This window comes from Geotrypetes seraphini, chromosome 5 (genome assembly GCF_902459505.1).
Source record: "Geotrypetes seraphini chromosome 5, aGeoSer1.1, whole genome shotgun sequence".
Lineage (NCBI taxonomy): Eukaryota > Metazoa > Chordata > Amphibia > Gymnophiona > Dermophiidae > Geotrypetes > Geotrypetes seraphini.
Genome location: NC_047088.1, coordinates 143297463 through 143317434, shown reverse-complemented (window position 1 = coordinate 143317434; position 19972 = coordinate 143297463). Strand labels below are relative to the sequence as shown.

The 19972-nt window shown below is 44.1% G+C and overlaps 1 protein-coding gene across 1 annotated transcript in view; it reads right to left on the bottom strand.

Annotated features, from left to right (window-relative positions):
• CPO (carboxypeptidase O) overlaps positions 1-19697 on the bottom strand; it is a 117822-nt gene extending 98125 nt beyond the window's left edge. The window contains exons 1-4 of the mRNA XM_033944104.1: positions 19618-19697; positions 17090-17165; positions 12253-12377; positions 7050-7164 (exon numbers count right to left, since the gene is read on the bottom strand). Of these exons, the coding sequence (XP_033799995.1) occupies positions 7050-7164; positions 12253-12377; positions 17090-17165; positions 19618-19697 (396 nt within the window). The remainder of the gene's footprint in view (positions 1-7049; positions 7165-12252; positions 12378-17089; positions 17166-19617) is intronic.
• Between the last annotated feature and the right edge of the window lie 275 nt (positions 19698-19972).

The following is a 19972-nucleotide window of genomic DNA, read 5'->3' as shown; positions in this document are numbered from 1 at the left end:
TGATGTCGGGGCCTACCCTCTGCGAGTCCCGCTTGTTTCAACTTCCTTTTTCCACAAAGGCGGGACTCGTAGAGGGAAGGCCTCGATGTCGGCAGCTTGTCTTGATCACCGCTGCTGACGAGTTGCTGAAGAGAGCAGGGGGGTGTTGCCAGGTGCAGGTAGAAGGCAGAGGGCCAGATGCAGGACTCGTGGGTGAGGGAGGAGAAGAGAGACAGAGAAAGAGAGAGGGGAGGGAAACAAAAGGAAATATTTCATACTGGGCTGGGCCAGAGTGGAGGGAGGGTGGAAAGATTCTGGCTACCGGGTGCAGTAACAAAGGAAAATGGGGGAAAGCTGAAAATGGAGATAGTGACACAAAGAAGAGAAAGGGTAAGCAGGACCTACTGAATAAGGATAGAGATACAGAGGGGACATGAAGAGGAGGTGAAATAGAGACATAGAAGTAATGCTGAAAAAGTGTGTGGGGGGGAGATAAAGACATTGAAAGGGCAAATAATGAACATGGGGTAAAGACAAGGACAGAGACAAATGAAGATTCTGAAAAAGTGGTGAGATAGGGATATAGGTGAGATGAACACAAAGAAGGGTGATGCTGGAAAATAGGTGGAATGGTAATTCTGACAGACACAGAAGGGAAATGCTGGATCAAGGAGAGATGGGGCTCAGGCTGGATGGAATGAGGAGAAATGCCTTGTTGGCCCGGAACTTCCTCTCCTACGTCAGAATTGACGTCAGGGAGCGGAATGCTGGTCAGCGCGACGCTTCTGCAGGGAAAGCTTGGGACGGCGTTGGCTTGGGGGCTGTTCCCCGATGGCAGTGGCAGCAAACCGAGTGGCTTGGGGGAGGGCACGGAGAAAGAAAGAAAGGGGGCAGACAGGGAGACAGAAAGAAGGGGGAACAGGGAGACAGAAAGAAAAAGTTGGGGGAGAGAATGAGGTCTGGAGGAGAGGAAACATACAGGAGGCTGAAAGAAAGGAAGAAAGATTGGATGCACAGTCAGAAGAAGAAAGTGCAACCAGAGACTCATGAAATCACCAAACAGCAAAGGTAGGAAAAATGATTTTATTTTCAATTTAGTGATCAAAATGTGTCGGTTTTGAGAATTTATATCTGCTGTCTATATTTTGCACTATGGCTCCCTTTTACTAAATCGCAATAGCGTTTTTTAGCGCAGGGAGCCTTTGAGCATTGAGAGCAGCACGAGGCATTCAGCGTAACTCCCTGTGCTAAAACCTACTATTGTGGTTTAGTAAAAAGGGAGAGCGTGTATTTGTCTATTTTTGTATTTTGTTACTGAGGTGACATTGTATAGAGTCATCTGCCGTGACCTCTTTGAAAAAACCCGGAATATGAATAATTAACATTTTCTCTGCCTTTCAGTGTGCTTTGTGGTTTTTTTTAAATTTTATTGTTGGTAGATCATTTTGACTTAGTCATTATAAAAGTAGCTCGCAAGCCCATAAAGTGTGGGCACCCCTGCTATATAGTTTGCCTAAAGTTAGGCACCTATATTGGTGCACCTAGCCAATGTAGGCTTCTAATTTAAAATCTCCCCTCCCTTTTACTAACCCGCAGTAGAGGTTTCTATTGCAGCCCAGAACACTAAATGCTTCGACACTGCTCTGACGCTTATAGAATTCCTATGAGCGTCATAGCAGCGTTGGAGCATTTAGCACTCCAAACTGTGGTAGAAACCTCTATTGTGGCTTAATAAAAGAGGAAACAAAAATCTTCATCGGTCATAGTTTTCCATAGTTTTTTCTATATAAATATATTTTTTTTGAAAAAATACTCATCTCTTTATCTCTTTGTTAGAGAAGCATAGCAGGGGTTCTTCACCAACATAGGCTATGTTTCGCCCAGGGGGCTTTATCAAGGTATTTCCCCTTTAGTATGCCTGTTCCATGAGTGCTGCCGAAAAAACTTTTTCGGCAGCACTCATGGAACAGGCATACTAAAGGGGAAATACCTTGATAAAGCCCCCTGGGCGAAACATAGCCTATGTTGGTGAAGAACCCCTGCTATGCTTCTCTAACAAAGAGATAAAGAGATGAGTATTTTTTCAAAAAAAATATATTTATATAGAAAAAACTATGGAAAACTATGACCGATGAAGATTTTTGTGCTTGTAATCTGTGAATGAAAACTTCTCACAGTTAGCACTGCTGAGGTCTTAAACGGGACAAAGTATATGTATATCTAAGGTCTTTTGTTATTTTTGATCTATATTATTAACCTTAGTATAATAGACATTTACTGCCTTATAAAATTGTACTTTAATAAAAGAGGGCCATAATTGCTTAAGGGTTCCTTTTATCAAGCAGCGGTAGAGCATTTTACTGTGGGCTCATAGGAATTCAATGAGTGTCAGAGCATTTACCTTGCCGGCCTGCAGTAAAACGCTCTACAGATGCTTGATAAAGGAGCAGTGGCATACCTAGCATATGTGACACCCGGGGTCCATCATTTTTTGGCACCCCCTCCCCCCCATCTGTACGAAAAACATGATTTTTAGTAACAAGCCACACGTCACACATGAGTACCTAGGAAAAGGCAGCATCTTACATATGCAGTGAGCAGTACAACATCAATTCACCCATTGTAAAACTAAACAAGCCAGACTAGTACAGATCAATCCTACACCGTCAATCCTAACAGAAAACCATATCTTTCGAACACACAGAACACAGAAAATACCTTTGTCTAGTATGGAATATGTCATCACAAACTAACCCCTCCCTCTTTTACAAAACTGTAGTGTGGATTTTAGCCACGGTGGTAACAGCTCTGACGCTCATAGAATTCTGAGCATCAGAGCTGCTACCACCACGGCTGGTGCTAAAAAACGCTCCACAGTTTTGTAAAAGTGGGGATAAAATAGAAATACATAGACAAAGGTTAAATTGAACCAGCAAGAAGCTGGACTCTGCATACAATGCAACACCACAGAAACAGTGACACATGTCTCCTAAAGCAACAAATAAATAGAAAATTTTTGTTCTACCTTTGTCTTCTCTGGTTTCTGCTTTCCTCATCTTCTTGGTACTCTCTTCCTTCCATCCACTGTCTGCCATCTCTCTGCCCCTATATGGCATCTTCTCTCCTTCCATGCCCCTTCCAGAAACTGAATGCCTCCCCCTTCCATCTCTCCTTTCACCCTCATTGGTCTGGCATCTCTCTCTTCTCCTTCCCTCTCCCACACCTCTCTTCTGCAATCCCTTTCTTCCCTCATTTTCCTTTTCGATTTATTTTCTGCATCCATCTAGATTACGTTCTTACTACCCTCTCATCAATTTCCTTTTTTACTGTCTACCTACAGCTCGCCACCTCTTTCCCTCCCCCCCTTCAGTATTTCCCTAACTCAATCCTTTTCCCCTATCATGTGCCCTCCTTTTATTTATCCCCTCCTTCCATCCTCTGCCCTCTTCTCTCTCTCCCTTCTTCCATTTCCATCATAGAAACATAGAAAGATGACGGCAGAAAAGGGCTACAGCCCATCAAGTCTGCCCACTCTACTGACCCACCCCATTAAGTCTGAGTGCTGATGACTTAGTTCCTTTGCTCGACCCTCGTAGGGATCCCACGTGGATGTTCCATCTATTCTTAAAGTCGAGCACGCTGGTGGCCTTGATCACCTGCCTCGGAAGTTTGTTCCAATGATCCACCACCCTTTCCATGAAGAAGTACTTCCTGGTGTCACCACTAAATTTCCCTCCTCTGAGTTTAAGCGGGTGCCCCCTTGTGACCGAGGGTCCCTTGGGAACGAATATGTCGTTTTCCACCTCAACTCGACCTGTGACATATTTAAATGTCTCAATCATGTCACCCCTTTCCCTGCGCTCCTCTAGAGTATAGAGCTGCAATTTGCCCAGTCTTTCTTCGTATGAGAGACTCTTGAGTCCGGAGACCATTCTAGTGGCCATCCGCTGGACCGACTCGGCTCGAAGCACATCTTTACGGTAATGCGGCCTCCAGAATTGCACACAGTATTCCAGATGAGGTCTCACTATGGATCTGTAAAGTGGCATTATGACTTCAGTTTTGCGGCTGACGAAGCTTCTCTTGATACATCCCATCATTTGCCTTGCCTTGGATGAGGCCTTCTCTACTTGTTTGGCAGCCTTCATGTCTGCACTGATGATAACACTGATGATAATCTGTCCCTTCTCTCTTTCCCCCACTTCCATCATCTGCCCTCTTCTCTCTCCCCACTTCCATCATCTGCCCCTTCTCTCTCTTTCCTCCTCCTTTCATCATCTGCCCCTTCTCTCTCTTTCCTCCTCCTTTCATCATCTGCCCCTTCTCTCTCTTTCCTCCTCCTTTCATCATCTGCCCCTTCTCTCTCTTTCCTCCTCCTTTCATCATCTGCCCCTTCTCTCTCTTTCCTCCTCCTTTCATCATCTGCCCTCTTCTCTCTCCACACTTCCATCATCTGCCCCTTCTCTCTCTTTCCCCCTCCTTTCATCATCTGCCCTCTTCTCTCCCCCCACTTCCATCATCTGCCCTCTTCTCTCCCCCCACTTCCATCATCTGCCCCTTCTCCCCACTTCCATCATCTGCCCCTTCTCTCTCTTTCCCCCACTTCCATCATCTGCCCTCTTCTCTCTCCCCCTTCTCTCCACTTCCATCATCTGCTTCTTCTCTCTCCCCACTTCCATCATCTGCCCCTTCTCTCTCTTTCCCCCACTTCCATCATCTGCCCTCTTCTCTCTCCCCCTTCTCTCCACTTCCATCATCTGCTCCTTCTCTCTCTTTCCCCCACTTCCATCATCTGTCCCCTTCTCTCAATCTCTCCATCCACCAAAAGCCCATCTTTCTCCCTCACCTTTCTGATTTTGGCAACAAGATCGGCAAGGCCCCCCCCCCGCGACGGCACTGAGCGGCATCGGTGCCCCCCCCGCGACGGCACTGAGCAGCATCGGCGCCCCCCTCCACGACGGCACTCAGCGGCGACGGCACTCAGCGGCATCGGCGCCCCCCCCCCCCCCGCGATGGCACTCAGCGGCATCAGCGCCCCCCCCTTGCCCCGCAACAGCACTCAAGTTCGGCCTCCTTCTCCCTGCATTAGCAGAACTTCAGATCGGCAACAGGTGCTCAGTCAAAAGCTTCCCTTGACTGAACTGCCAGGGTGGAAACAGGAAGCTGAGTCAGGGGAAGCTTTTGACTGAGCATTTGTTGCCGATCTGAAGTTCTGCTGATACCGGGAGAAGGAGGCCGAGCTTGAATGATGTCGCGGGGCAGGGGGGGCGCCGATGCTGCTCAGTGCCGTCGTGGAGGGGGAGCGCCGATGCCGCTGAGTTCCGTCGCAGCCCAGGAATTTTCCGGACCTGTCCGGCTGTGCACCCCACTAAGGCTGCACCTGGGGCGGACCTCCCCCCCCCCCTTGGTACGCCATAGTAAAGGAGCCCTAATAGACTTATTTGGTGATGATAATTGACAATTAGCACCTCGAAATTGACATAAATTGCACTTACTTGTATATTAAGCACCTAATTTGGTAATTGCCTACGTTGAGGTAGGCGCCTAGTTCAAGGTGCCTACCACAAAGTAAGCGGGTTGGGGGTGGATTGCGGGCACATTTTCTGTGAAGGTGCCTGCGTTCTAACCTAGGTCCACATATTTAGGTCAAGAAAACCCTGGTATAAATAGGGTGTGCCTAAACTTAGGACACCTAGTGACGCTTAAGCTTGTCCAGGCGGTGCTAAGCATGATTCTATAAAGTGTGCCTAACTTTTATAGAATCGTGCTTAGCACCACACTAGTTGGCACCTCATTTTTACATGCTATATATAGAATCAGGCTCAAAGTGTATAGAGTAGGAGCATAAGTCATTTATGTGCATAACTATAAATTAGTGCCAATTCGGGGAAGGTGTAGCTCACTGGTAGAGCTGCTGCCTCTATACCCAGAGGTTGTGAGACCAAATCCCAGTGCTGATTCTGGGCAAATCACTTAATCTTCCAGTGCCCACCACTTTGAATGTTAGCTTTGAAATGCCAAAGCCACTAAAAGGCAGTATACAAATCCCTATTCACCTTTCCCAATTAGTGCTTGTTGTCATTAATTATTGGTACCTAATGCAGTTTAGAGATAATTAGTTAATTTAGCTACATGTATAAATGACCCCTGGATGCCCAATTGTACACACAGGCCCAAATTCTGGACGCGGCGCCTAATGTTAGGCTCCTATTTTGAAGGTGCCCAACTAGATAGGCGCCTATCCAAACTGAACAACAAGCTCAGTTAAGCTTTTTAATCAGCACTGATTGAAGATTGAAACATAGGCGCCTATCAAGAAAGCGCAATTCTGTAACAAGGCCTCTAAAAATTTAGGCGGCCTTCAAAAACAATAGGCGCTATGCATGTTAGGCGTGAACGTGGCTACGTGTTAGGCGCCTTCTTACAGAATCACTGCTCTTAAGCATGCTTAAGTGCTCGCATTGGCGCCTAACTTTTAGTTGTGCCTAGAGCTGGCCTATTTAATGTTCGCCTCCAAAATAGATGCCGCTCAGCGTGATTCACTAAAAAGCACCCAATTTTACTTGAATCACGCTGAACAGTGTCTATATCGGCGCCTAACTTTTGAGCGCTTCTTATAGAATTTGCCCTTCAGTTTTTAGCCCTCTTTATAGAACTTAGGGGATAGTGTAGAAGCGCACAGCTACACCTGCCTTGGACCAGATGTAAATTAGTGCAAGAGAATTGTGCACTACTGGGAATAGTTCTGGATGGCTATTTTACCCCTATTGCCTTTGTGAAGTTCTTTCATAAGCATCTGTTATAAAATGTTTCCCTCTGGGTGGAAAAGAAAAGGGGATGGGATTTGATATACCGCCTTTCTGTGGTTACAATCAAAGCGGTTTATATATTATATGCAGGTACTTATTTTGTATCTAGGGCAACGGAGGGTTAAGTGACTGGTGCAGAGTCACAAGGAGCTATAGTGGGGATTGAAATAGTTCCCCTGATTCTCAGGCCGCTGCACTAACCAGTAGGCTACTCTTCCAACTTGATCTTGATAGTTTCTAGCCAGTTTAAGGCCTTCTTACCTCTCCCATTTGATGATATACCATATAGTTATAAGTGGCCAGTGATCTGCTATGCCTTTTGTGGCTCTTCATGTTCTGGTTGTCTATCAACTCTTGGATATCTTTTATCAGCACTCTATAAAGGGAGACAAAACAAAGAGAAAAGGAATATCTTAAAAAATTAACCGTGACAGGGTGAAGTTCCTATCCCAGGCCAACAGATGGAGCCTGAGCAATGGTGTGTGGAGCTCATCTGCATAACATCCTACAAAGACTGCTGGGAGCTGTCCACTCACCCTGAGTTAGTGTGCTGAAAAGAACAGCTCCAGAACAGTGAGCTCAGAAAGACAAGAGTTCCTTCGGAAGCCAGGTGACCCTTGGGAGGAGGAATGCTGGCTTCGGCCTAACTCCTGGTAAGCCCAGTACTGGCCAGTGCTGATGGTCCTGATGTAGTAGACGAGCTGACAGGAGTTGACGGGGCACAGTGCAGCAGAGAGAGACCCTGACCCTACTCTGTATTTGCTTAAGTGGTAGACCTTGTGGGAACTGGAGAGCCCTCAAGCTTGATGGCCAGTAGAGGGCCCAGAGATAGAACATCTGAGGGACCTAATCCTCAGAGAGAGGAGACCTGAGAAGCTGGCAACCAGAGAGATCAGTAGTAGCTCAGGATAGAGCTTGGAGGGACTGGAGAGCCCTCAAACTTGAAGACCAGGGGAGGGCCAGTGAGAGGGCATCTGAGTGATCTGGAGAGTGCTCAGAGAGAGTGCCTGAGGGACCAGGAAAAGTCCTCAGTAGAACACCTGAAAGACCTACTACTATTTACTATTTCTATAGTGCTGAAAGGGGTACGCAGCGCTGTACATTTTAACATACAATAGGCAGTCCCTTTTCAGAAGAGTTTACAATCTAATTTAGACAGGACATTTCAGGGTTGGGAGATTATGGTAGAGGAAATGATACAGTGGGTATAGGTATCTGACAGCATTGAATGGGAGATAAAAGTTGAAAATAGTTTCTAAAAAGTGGGCTTTTAGCTTGGATTTGAATACTGCTAAGGATGGAGCATGATGTATTGATTCAGGCAGCCTGTTCCAGGCATACGGCGCCGCAAGAAAGAAGGGACGGAGTCTGGAGGAAGAGAAGGGTACAAATAAGAGGGGCTTGCCCGATGAACGGAGATCACAGGGAGGAGCATGGAGGAGATAAGTGAAGAGAGATATTGGGGGGGCTTCAGAGTGAATGCACGTGTAAGTCAGCAAAAGGTGTTTAAACTGTATTCGGAAATGGACAGGGAGCCAATGAAGTGACCTGAGAAGAGGGGTAATGTGAGAATAGTGGCTCTCACGGAATATGAGTTGTGCAGCACAGTTTTGAAAGGATTGAAGAGGTGATAGATGGATGTGCGGGAGGCCCGAAAGAAGTATGTTGCAGTAGTCTAAGCACGAGGTGATGAGAGCATGGACAAGGGTTTTGGTAGTGTGTTCAGAGAGAAAAGGATGGATTTTGGTCATATTATAGAGGAGGAAGCGACTGGATTTGGTGGTTTGTTGGATCTGAGCAGAGAAGGTGAGAGAGGAGTCAAAGATCACCCCAAGGTTGAGAGCCGACAAGACAGGGAGGAGGATAGTGTTATCCTTAGACCGGGGGAGATCTCAGGGAGTGACCAGTGACCAGAGGGTCTGTGGCAAGACTAGTGTACCAGTGAAATTCAAGCTGACAGTGACTGATGGAGATACCATTGGGGAGACCAGTGGTGGCCAGCAGAGGAATCAGAGGGACTGGCTGGAGCCAAGAAGCTGGGAACCAGAGGGACCAGTAGGGCCCCTAGTGAGTGACCAGTGGTGACCAGAGGGACTGACAATGGTTGGAACGATCTTTGGTGGCCCGAGAGACCAGGAAGGTCATGTGATAAAGGTATAAGAACAGTGCCTGGAAGACCAGAAGCCTGAGAGTGAGGAGGTGAAGGGCAATGACCACTCGGCCCATTCATACCAATGCTTAATTTTTTTTTAAAGTTGCCTAGACTAAGCATTATTTCATTTCTGTTTTTTAAAATGTAATCCTACATCACAGAAATAACAGAGATAGCATCACCTCCAGAAACATGGCAACATATGTTAATGAAAAAGTTACTGATACCTATACAGAATATCAAAGTAACAAACTAGCAAGGCATGCCCTAAAGCTGTCACAGAAGGGTTAACATTATATTTATTATTTGATGAAGCTTCAATGGCTGCTCATTGTTGAGACTATCATTTTAAACCGTTATTTTAATTTTTACTTTCTTTTATTATTATATTTACTATTGTTGCTTTGTTTTTATTGTTTGGTTTTATTTATTTGAATAGAATAAAGACAAGCTTAGCCCAATATTCAAAAGCACTTACCACAAGTAGGAGCACTAAGTGCCACTGACTGTGGTCAGTCATTAATTTGTAGAGGCCTTTTCCAGATAATGCTCCCCCAAATCATTGCAGAATGCCCCAGTATTATCTGAATAGCACCTGGGCAGTACAGGGGTGGAGTGAGGGTAGGATTGGAAATTATTCAGATAGCAGATAACTTAGGACAGAAAAATTACTGTCCTAAAGTTGTGATAGTTATGTGGATAGCAACATCAAATATCACTGGCCATAAACAGCATTCAACTTCACTAGCCAGCTAGCGGCCAGAGCTGAATATCCTGGAATGTGTTTAGACACTGTGGCGTTATTTAAAATAAATATCCATTGTGGATTTTAAATGTTGTGTTCTGCCCCTAGCAGCCTTACACTAGTTTTATGACATAGCTGTAAGATATGTTTAATGTTATACTCACTTCATAGGACTTCAATGCTGCAGTCATTTCTGGCCATGGTGTGTGAGCAATGTAGTCTTGTGCATGCTACAGCCACACCTGCTTACCTGTATAAACTTTTTTTCTAGTGGTTTTTCTTCTGTAAGATCTCCCCTTTCTCTCAACTGAGCTTGAATCCTTTGTTTCACTGCTGTACTTCCTGGTCACTTCTACAACCTTTTCCTTAAGGGTCAGCAAGGGTATGACCTCTCTCTGCTACCTGTTGCCAAGCTCTGTCCCTATTGGTCTCTTCTCTTCACCTCCCTCCTAACCTTATGGGTACTTCCTGAAGATCCTTTGTCTCAGGGTCAGTCACGCTTCTCCTTCCATCTCAAACACATGTAACGCTATCCCCCAAACAGAAGACCAGTCTTTATCTTAAGCCAGTGGTTCCCAACCCTGTCCTGGAGGAACACCAGGCCAATTGGGTTTTCAGGCTAGCCCTAATGAATATGCATGAAGCAAATTTGCATGCCTATCACTTCCATCATATGCAAATCTCTCTCATGCATATTCATTAGGGCTAGCCTGAAAACCCGATTGGCCTGGTGTTACTCCAGGACAGGGTTGGGAATCACTGTCTTAAGCTATCAGACCACATGCATGAATAATTCAGCATTTCATCTCTGGAATTGGGAATACCTTACTATCCAACTGTTCTCTCACCTCTGCCATAAAGCTTCTATTCCTCTTCACCTTCATCTTTAGCTACAATATAAAAAAAAAAAAAAAAACTACTATGAGTACATCTACACTTCCCCCTCCGTATTTGCGGTGGTTAGGGGCAGAGCCGGCCCGCGAATATTTAAAAAACCATGAATAATATTTGGGCTGGTTCTGCCCCTAACCCCCACTTCCCCTGGCTATTTTAAGCCCTGAAAGCCCCCCTTAAGCCTTACCTGGTGGTCTAGCGGGTTTTCAGGCATGAGCGATCTTCCCACGCTCCTGCCCTGTGCAGATCGCTCACAGGAAATGGCTGCCTTGAGCTCCCCTAGTCTCTCGAGCCATTTCCTGAGAGCGATCTGCATGGGGCAGGAGCGTGGGAAGATCGCTTGTACCCCGAAAACCCACTAGACCACCAGGTAAGGCTTAAGGGGGGGCTTACAGGGTTTAAAATAGCCTGAAAAATGAAAATGCATTTTTTGGTTTAAAACCGCGAATCCGTAGATACGGAATTCGCGAATACGGAGAGGGAAGTGTACTATATTTATTTGATAAAAGTATATTTCAGAAAATTATAAAGATGTCCTGCATGTGCGTTGGTGTGCTAAGGTATAACTTTCTGGAGAGTATAGCATATATCCACTGAGAGAGTCCTGGACTGGGACAGAACGCTATATGAGTCCAAAAGATGTTGATCCAGTTATTTTTAGTTTCAGTTTTCTGTCCCTTCTTTGCACATTCACAGTTTTGATATGCACCATGATGTTGTGAGCAAACAAGGCTGCCATTAGCTCCTAGTTCCCAACAGAAAGATAAATTGAATGCGCATCATGTTCCAGTAGACTAGCGCATTGGTCTTTATCTGCCATCATTTACTATGTTACTATGGGGTCCTGCAGCAATATGTGGTCTTAGCGTGCCCCTTACATGGGTCTTTCCTACAATCTGCCAATATTCCCATTTTCCAAATTAATGGCCACATGCTGATTTCACCATTAGCATGCAGCCATTAAAAAAATTAGCACATGAACTCTACTGCCTCCTATTTTGTAGGCGGTATATGGACCCCTGCACTAACCCCATGCTAATCAAGTAGCATGTGGCAATGCCCTACATGCTAACTGATTAGCACTGTCACGCTTACTCTTTGCCCCCAGACATGCCCCCTTGCAGAAAAATTAAAATAAATTTTTTTTTCTGCATAATGTGAGTATGCAAAAGCACTCTGTCCTGCAGTAAGCATGCACTAGCACTTAACACACTTTAGTAAAAGGGCCCCCCCCCCCTTTGTACATGAAATAAGTTTACATTTCTGTAAGAGATGGTGCCATGCAACTTTAATATAGAAATGGCACATTCATATATGAGGAATTTACTAGTAGGGAGAAAATCACTAAGATTCTGTGATGAAAGTAATAATATTCTTTATTGAATCACAGCTCTTTATTTTGTTTTTAGCTATCAAGCTAATATATTAAAATCAAACGTTTGATTTTAATATATTAGCTTGATAGCTAAAAACAAAATAAAGAGCTGTGATTCAATAAAGAACATTCATATATGAGGTAATGCATGATTGTACACTATATAATGAAGTGAGAGCAATTTTATTTTCTAATACAGTATTTCATTGTGGTGACTTGGTAAGTCTTTGATCATCTGCAACCACTTAAAACAAATCTGTATCATCTTGCAAGAAATGTACAAGGTAACAAAACCTACTGGAAGGGGATGGAATACTGAAGTAATTTTTCTTTCATCTCCTGCACAAGGGAAACTGGGACCCTGACATGTACATCAGCTCCAACATGGATATCTTCCAGAAAAGGAGGCTTCCACAAATCCAGCTGAAGAGAAGAAAGTATTGCAATGAATTACATTTCAGAAACCAAATCAGTTTTATTGTAGGAGCATGGAGCCCTCTAATCTTTTCTTAATTGTTTCATTATTTCATTTTGTTCTATTTTCATTATGCACATAAATTCTTTTTACCTGCATTAATTGTTTACATGCATAAATCAAATTATGAACATGAATGGAAAGGAAACAAAAGAGAGAAAATGAACATTCTCAGTTTACAGGACTCCAGCAAATCCTTCATTGCTGCATTTTCTCCCATGTCAAGAAATTCTGTGACTTTATGAGGAAACAGTGAAAGCAGAACATATACAATAGTTGCTTTGTTATTGTCAAGATCATAATGCAGGGTTTTCCACAGAGGTTTTGTTTTCTTGTCTTTGTTTGTTTTAAACCTAGATGAATTTTATCACATGTGGTTAGTAGACATTCTGAATCTAGCACATTATTTGCTGGAAACTCCTGACTCGGTCAATGTCATTGACCAGTTCTGCAAACTAATGCATCAACTCTCATTATAAGTTGAACAATTTGATGTGTGCTTGTGGAATCAAAATCTGTCTGGACTTGAAATAACACGGTACAAATATTGGCTGCCATCTGGGGTTTTGCCAGGTACTAAATCATCTCTCTCCCTTTCAATCTGTTCAGAACTCTGCAGCACGCCTCATATTCCGTCAGTGTTGCTATGCCCACATAACCCCTCTCCTCAAGTCACTTCATTGGCTCCCTATCTGTTTGCGCATACAGTTCAAACTCCTGATACTGAGCTACAAGTATATTCGCTCCGCAGCTCCTCAGTATCTCTCCCCCTTCTCCCGCTATGCTGCTCATTGGATAACTCATAAGAACATAAGAAATGGCTTCGCCGGATCAGACTCTAGATCCATCCAGTCCAGCAACCCGCACTCGCAGAGGCCAAGCCAGGTGTTGCCTGCTGATAAACCTTGTTTACTCGTATCCCTCAATGAGATTTGCGAGAAGGTGTGCATCCAACTTGCCCTTGAATCTCGGAATGGTGGTCTCCATCACGACCTCCTCCGGAAGAGCGTTCCAAGCGTCCACCACTCGTTGTGTGAAATAGAATTCCTGATATTTGTCCTGGGCCTGGTGCCCCTCAGTTTCAATTCATGACCTCTTGTCCGAGTCACATTTGACAATGTGAATAACGATATTTCTTGCTCTATTTTGTCAAATCATTTTAGTATTTTAAAAGTCTCTATCATGTCCCCTCGCAGTCTTCTCTTCTCGAGGGTGAACAATCCCAGTTTTCCGAGGTGTTCTTTGTAGCTCAAATTCTCGATACCTTTAACTAGCTTTGTGGCTCGCCTTTGCACCCTCTCCAGCAGGGTTATATCCTTCTTTAGGTAGGGAGACCAGTGTTGGACACAGTATTCCAAGTGTGGTCTGACCATTGCTCTGTAAAGCGGCATTATGATGCTCTCCGATCTACTTGTGATTCCCTTCTTTATCATGCCCAACATCCTGTTTTCTTTCTTTGCTGCCGCTGCGCATTGAGCCGACGGCTTCAGGGTACTGTCTATCAGTACCCCCAGGTCCCTTTCTTGTTCGCTCTTGCCCAATGTTACACCTAACATTTTATATTCATGTTCCTTGTTTTTCTTATCCAGGTGCATCACTTTGCATTTTTCTATGTTAAACTTCATCTGCCACTTTTCTGCCCATTTCTCTAGCTGGTCCAAATCTCTCTGGAGTTCTTCTCTGTCATTTTGTGACCCAACTGCCCTACATAGTTTTGTGTCGTCTACAAACTTGATTAAATTACTTGTTGTTTCTTGTTCTAGGTCGTTTATGAAGATATTGAACAAGATGGGCCCAAGGACCGAACCCTAGGGTACACCGCTTGTCACCTTTTCCCAGTCCGAGAACTTCCCATTTATGCCCCCCCTCTGCAATCTGTTTTCCAGCCATTTGCCTATCCATCTTCGTATATCTCCTTCTATTCCATGGCTTTGTTGTTTCTTCAGAAGCCTTGCGTGTGGAACCTTGTCGAACGCTTTCTGGAAGTCCAAGTATATTATATCCACCGGTTCACCGCTATCGATTTGTTTGTTCACCTTCTTAAAAAATTGAAGTAAATTTGTCAAACATGACTTCCCCTTCCTGAAGCTGTGTTGACTAGCTCTCATCAGGTCGTGATTTTCCAGGTGTTGCACTATGCTATCCTTTATTAGTGCTTCAACCATCTTCCCAGGAACCGACGTAAGACTCACAGGTCTATAGTTGCCCGGTTCTCCTCTCGATCCTTTTTTGAAGATTGGGATGACATGCGCTATCTTCCAGTCATCTGGTATTCGCCCGGTTCTAATTGACAAGTTAGCTAGGGATTGTAAAAGTTCTCCTATTTCTATCTTAAGCTCCTTTAGCACTCTCAGGTGAATTCCATCTGGTACAGGGGATTTGTCACTTCTTAGTTTGTTGATCTGATAGTATATCATGTCCAAATCCATATTCACTGTGGTGAGGCTATCCTCAATTTCTCTCTTGAATGCTCTCTCTGTTTCTGGCATTGATGCAGTGTCCTCCTTGGTAAAGACAGACGCAAAGAATGAATTTAGCCTATCCACAATCTGTTTGTCTTCCTTGATGCACCCTTTTCTTCCTTGGTCGTCCCACTGCCTCCTTAGCTGGTTTTTTCCCTTTTATGTATCTAAAAAAGGGCTTGAAGTTTTTGGCTTCTTGCGCTATCTTTTCCTCATAGGCTTTTTTGGCATCTCTTACCGCCTTGTGACACTTCTTCTGGTCGACCTTGTGACTGTTCCAGGCCTCCGTTGTGTGTTCACGTTTCCATTTTTTAAAGAGTTCCTCTTATCCCTTACTGCATCCTTCACCTCTTTAGTTAGCCAAGCTGGTTCTCCTTTGTTTTTATTTTTCCTTCCTTTGGATATCTGTGGAATGTAGAGATTTTGCACTTTGGTGATGGTATTTTTTAGTAGGGACCATACTTGATCGACCGTTCTGATTTTGGCTGCCTTTTTCTTGAGCCGTTTTTTAACCATGACTCTCATGCTGTCGTATTTCCCTTTTCTGAAGTTAAAGGTTGTGGTTTGAGTCTTGGTACATTTCCCCTTCCCAATGCCAATTTTAAAATTGATCATGCTGTGATCGCTTGTCCCCAACGGGACTGTGACCTCTACATCTGTTGTCCTTCCAGTTATGCCATTTAGGACCAAGTCTAAGGTGGCGATTCCTCTTGTCAGTTCTCCCACCATTTGTTCTAGGAAGCATTCCCCTATCATTTCCAGGAACTTGGATTCCCTGCCGCAGTTTGAGGTTCCTAGGTTCCAGTTTATCCTGGGAAAGTTGAAGTCTCCCATGATCGTTACATTACCTGCTCTACATCCATGGTTGATTTCCTCTATCATTTCTACGTCTGTTTCTTCCTTCTGTCCTGGTGGTCGATAATAGAGGCCAATTTTTGTGTCAGCCTCATTTTGTCTAGGAATCTTTATCCAGAGGGATTCCAATTTTTCTTTCCCATCTGTCTTCCCTTCTCTGATAGACTCTACTCCTTCTTGGACATACAGGGCAATACCTCCCACTTCTGCCCTATTCTATCTCTTCTGTATAGTTTGTAACCCTATAGTACTGTGTCCCACTCGTTGTCCTCGTTCCACCATGTTTCTGTTATTCCAATGATATCCAGTTCTTCTCGTCTTGCTAGTGCTTCTAGTTCCCCCATTTTGTTTCCCAAGCTTCTGGCATTATCTGTACCCTTCTCCTCTACAACTAACTCCAGACTCCATCCCTTCTAGCTTGCTGCACCTTATACCTGAAACAAACTGCCTGACTCGATACATCAGACTCCGTCTCTGGCAGTATTCAAATCCAGACTCAAAGCCCACGTCTTTTGAAGCTGTTTTCAATTCCAAAGTCAACCCACTTTCTAAGCATCAATATTTGTCTTATTCCTTCACCTGATGCACCTTCTTGTCCAGTTTGTCTTGATTAGATTGCAAGCTCTTTTGACCAGGGACTTTCTCTTCTGTGTTTTGATGTACAGCACTGCTTATGTCTAGTAGCTCTATAGATAAGATTAGTAGTAGTACTTGTGACTTGGATTGGCTTCTGTGGAAATGGAATACTGGGCTATTTTATGGTTACCAGATGTCCGGATTTCCCAGGACATGGCCCCTATTTAAGGACATGTCCAGGTGTCCAGATGGATTTTCATAACCTGGCACTTTGGCCAGGTTTTGAAAAGCTTCCAGCTAGGAGTAACATCGGGAGCACATCTGTGTATGCATGGATGCAACGTGGTAATGTCATGTGCATAAGCTCATGGGTATGACATCATTGTGTCATACCCGCGTAGATGCCCTCCTGACAAGTGAACAGTTTGAGGGGCGGTGTTGAGGGGCAGAAAGAGGCGTGACACGGGCGGAATGGGGCAGGACCGGGCAAAACTGGGTGGGCCTGGAGGTGGGGCCATGGGTCAGGATTTTAGTTCTGGAAAATCTGGTAACCCTAGGCTAGATGAACCATTGGTCTGACCCAGTAGGGCTATTCTTATGTTCTTATATATACTAGCATCAATATGAACCAATTTAAATAATTTTGCAAACCAGGTTTGAATTACCAGTATGTCAAAATGGATTCTGTTTCTCTCTAAATCATGTTTACAAATTGAAATCTAGTGTAAAGAGGTTGTCTAATACCTACTATTTTTATGCTTACTTACCAGCCATGTGCCACACAACTGTTGTAACTGCAAAACATGTTCAGAAGTTTGCGGGGTAACTTGGAAAACTTGCTCCCTGTACATAGGAAACATGACAACTTTAAAATCTGGCTAGCAACCTCACGAATGGCCACTTAATTCCTCGGCTAGGTGTGCTTCTAGTACTTACTTTCAACTGTTTTCTGACCTTGGTTGATGGCATTTCTGGGGAGCATTTTCAAAATAAACCATGGTATAGCACAGTGTCTCACAAAATGTTTTGAGCTGGGGCACACTAAACCTAGTGTCCCGGCTCAACACACTCGGAAGTGCGCTGGCGTCGGTGTGATTATATCACATGCATGTGAGATGTCAGCATGCTGTCATCAACACATGCGCAAGGGCCCTTCAAACGGGCCTTGTGCCAAGAGAAGGACCGGCGCTGGAGAGAAAGGTCAGTAGAGAGAAGAGGTGCCGGCACTGGGAGCTTGTCTACAGGACGTGCCTCTCGTTGCTGGGATGCTGGGAATTATTTAAAAAGGGATGGTTAATAAGACTAAGAATGTCATAATGCCACTATATTGCTCTATGATGAGACCTCATCTGGAGTACTGAGTTCAATTCTGGTCTCCTTATCTCAAAAAGATATAGTGACGCTAGAAAAGGTTCAAAGAAGAGCGACCAGGATGGTAAAGGGGATGGAACTCCTCTCGTATGAGGAAAGACTAAAATGGTTAGAGCTCTTCAGCTTGGAAAAGAGACAGCTGAGGGGAAATATGATTGAAGTCTACAAAATCCTGAATGGAGCAGAACAGGTACAAGTGGATCGATTTTTCACTCTGTCAAAAATTAAAAAGACTAGGGGACACTCGATGAAGTTATAAGGAAATACTTTTAAAACCAATAGTAGGAAATATTTTTTCACTCAGAGAATAGTTAAGCTCTGGAACATGTTGCCAGAGGTTGTGGTAAGAGCAGATATCGTAGCTGGTTTTAAGAAAGGTTTGGACAAGTTCCTGGAGGAAAAGTCCATAGTCTGTTATTGAGAAAGACATGGGGGAAGCCACTGCTTGCTATATATTGGTAGCATGGAATATTGCTACACCTTGGGTATTGGCCAGGTACTGGTGACCTGGATTGGCCACCGTGAGAACGGGCTACTGGGCATGATGGACCATTGGTCTGACCCAGTAAGGCTATTCTTATGTTCTTATGCTTACAGGACATGCCTCTCTTCACAAGAGGCACGTCATGTAGACAGCCAGCACCTCTCCTTTTCTCCAGTGTACTGTGGCACACTTGAAATCTCTGGAGGCACACAGTTTATGCTACACTTGTATAGCACAAGGCTCACACTTTCCATATTTGGTCCCTCCTTTATCCTCAGGTTCACTTCAGAGCATGCTCCAGCATGGTTTTTTCCCTGCAACTGTCCTTATATTCTTTGACTTTTTTATCCTTTATTTTTTTTTCCCTCATTCATCATTTTATCACCTTTATTTGTGTCCTATCAATCACTGACTGTAAAATGTATGTATGTTCTTTTTTTTAATGAAATTTTATTAAAATGTTCACAATTAAACATAGTTCCACTTTGTGCGTTTTTGGGCTATATAGGCAGGCAAGATAGATGTGACAAAGGTACTGAGATAAATAAAAGTGTGTGTGTGGGATGTTAGATTGAGGGTAAATTATATGTACAGTTGAATAAGGTATGTGGAAATGGTCTGACCTCAGCTACTTGTTGACTCACATTCTGGTCATGTATTTACCACCATAAAGAATCTAAGACCCTTTTACTGAATCACGGTACAATTTGCAGTTATCGTGGCTTAACATGAGATTTTACTGTATGGTAGCTGCAATTTAACGCGGCAGCTATTGGGAACATTGCCACTATTTTTTTATTGCAGATCGAGCATTCATATTCATCTGCTTCTGGTCCTACATTAACTCTGCGTTAGGTAGCATGCGGTAAGCACAGTGCATTTATTGCCAAACACTTTCCAAGCCCACTCTCCACCTATGCAATGCGACATAAAAAGTGCTTAATGACCAGTTTACTGCATACTGTGAAAAGCCCACAAAGCCTCAGTGCGACTATGCTAGCAGTTAATGAAGGGTAGACTGGGCATTAAGAGAGAAATTCTATAAAAGATGCTTCTAAATAAATAGGCACCTAAAGAGAGGGGCCTAACTTAATTGGTAATTTGGTTTCAGTAATGAGCTTTAACAAGCTCATAACTGAAAAAGATAAAATTTAATTGAGAAACAGGCGCCTATCTTCTTAGACACAATTCTACAAAAGATAGGCGCCTAACACCAAAGTAGGCGTGTTTAGGGGTGGAGAAAGACTTAGGATGCCGCTAAGCGTGATTCTGTAATGGGCGCCTAAGTTTGATTGCCATGGAATAGGCACCTAACTTTAGACGCCTATCTTTTTTAGGCGCCCATTATAGAATCTGGCCCTAAGTGCCTAAGGCAGTGTAGTAAAAGGACCCCTCAATGGGGTCGGAGTCAGTAGGTCGGAGTCTTCAGTTTGTACTCACCCATTATATTTCACCTTGTGACAGAGTATCTCTGGAGCTAAGATTCCCAGGAAACAAACCTTCCAAAGCAACAGCATCATCCTATTGAGAAACTGTTGTGAATAGCAGAGTGAAGAAATAGTACTGAAGTGCGCGCGTTTACTTGTAATTAATCTTTGAAAAACAGGAAGCACCTGATTATAGAGATTAACCTTTCCCTATCTCACGATCATGCAGCCATGATAGGGTTGCCAGATGTCCAGAATTCCCCGGACACCTTTTCAAAACCCGGCACTGTGTCCAGGTTTTGAAAAGCTTCCTCAAAACTGCGGTGGGCAGCAGGGCGCCCGCACATGCGTGGATGCCCTTCTGCCCA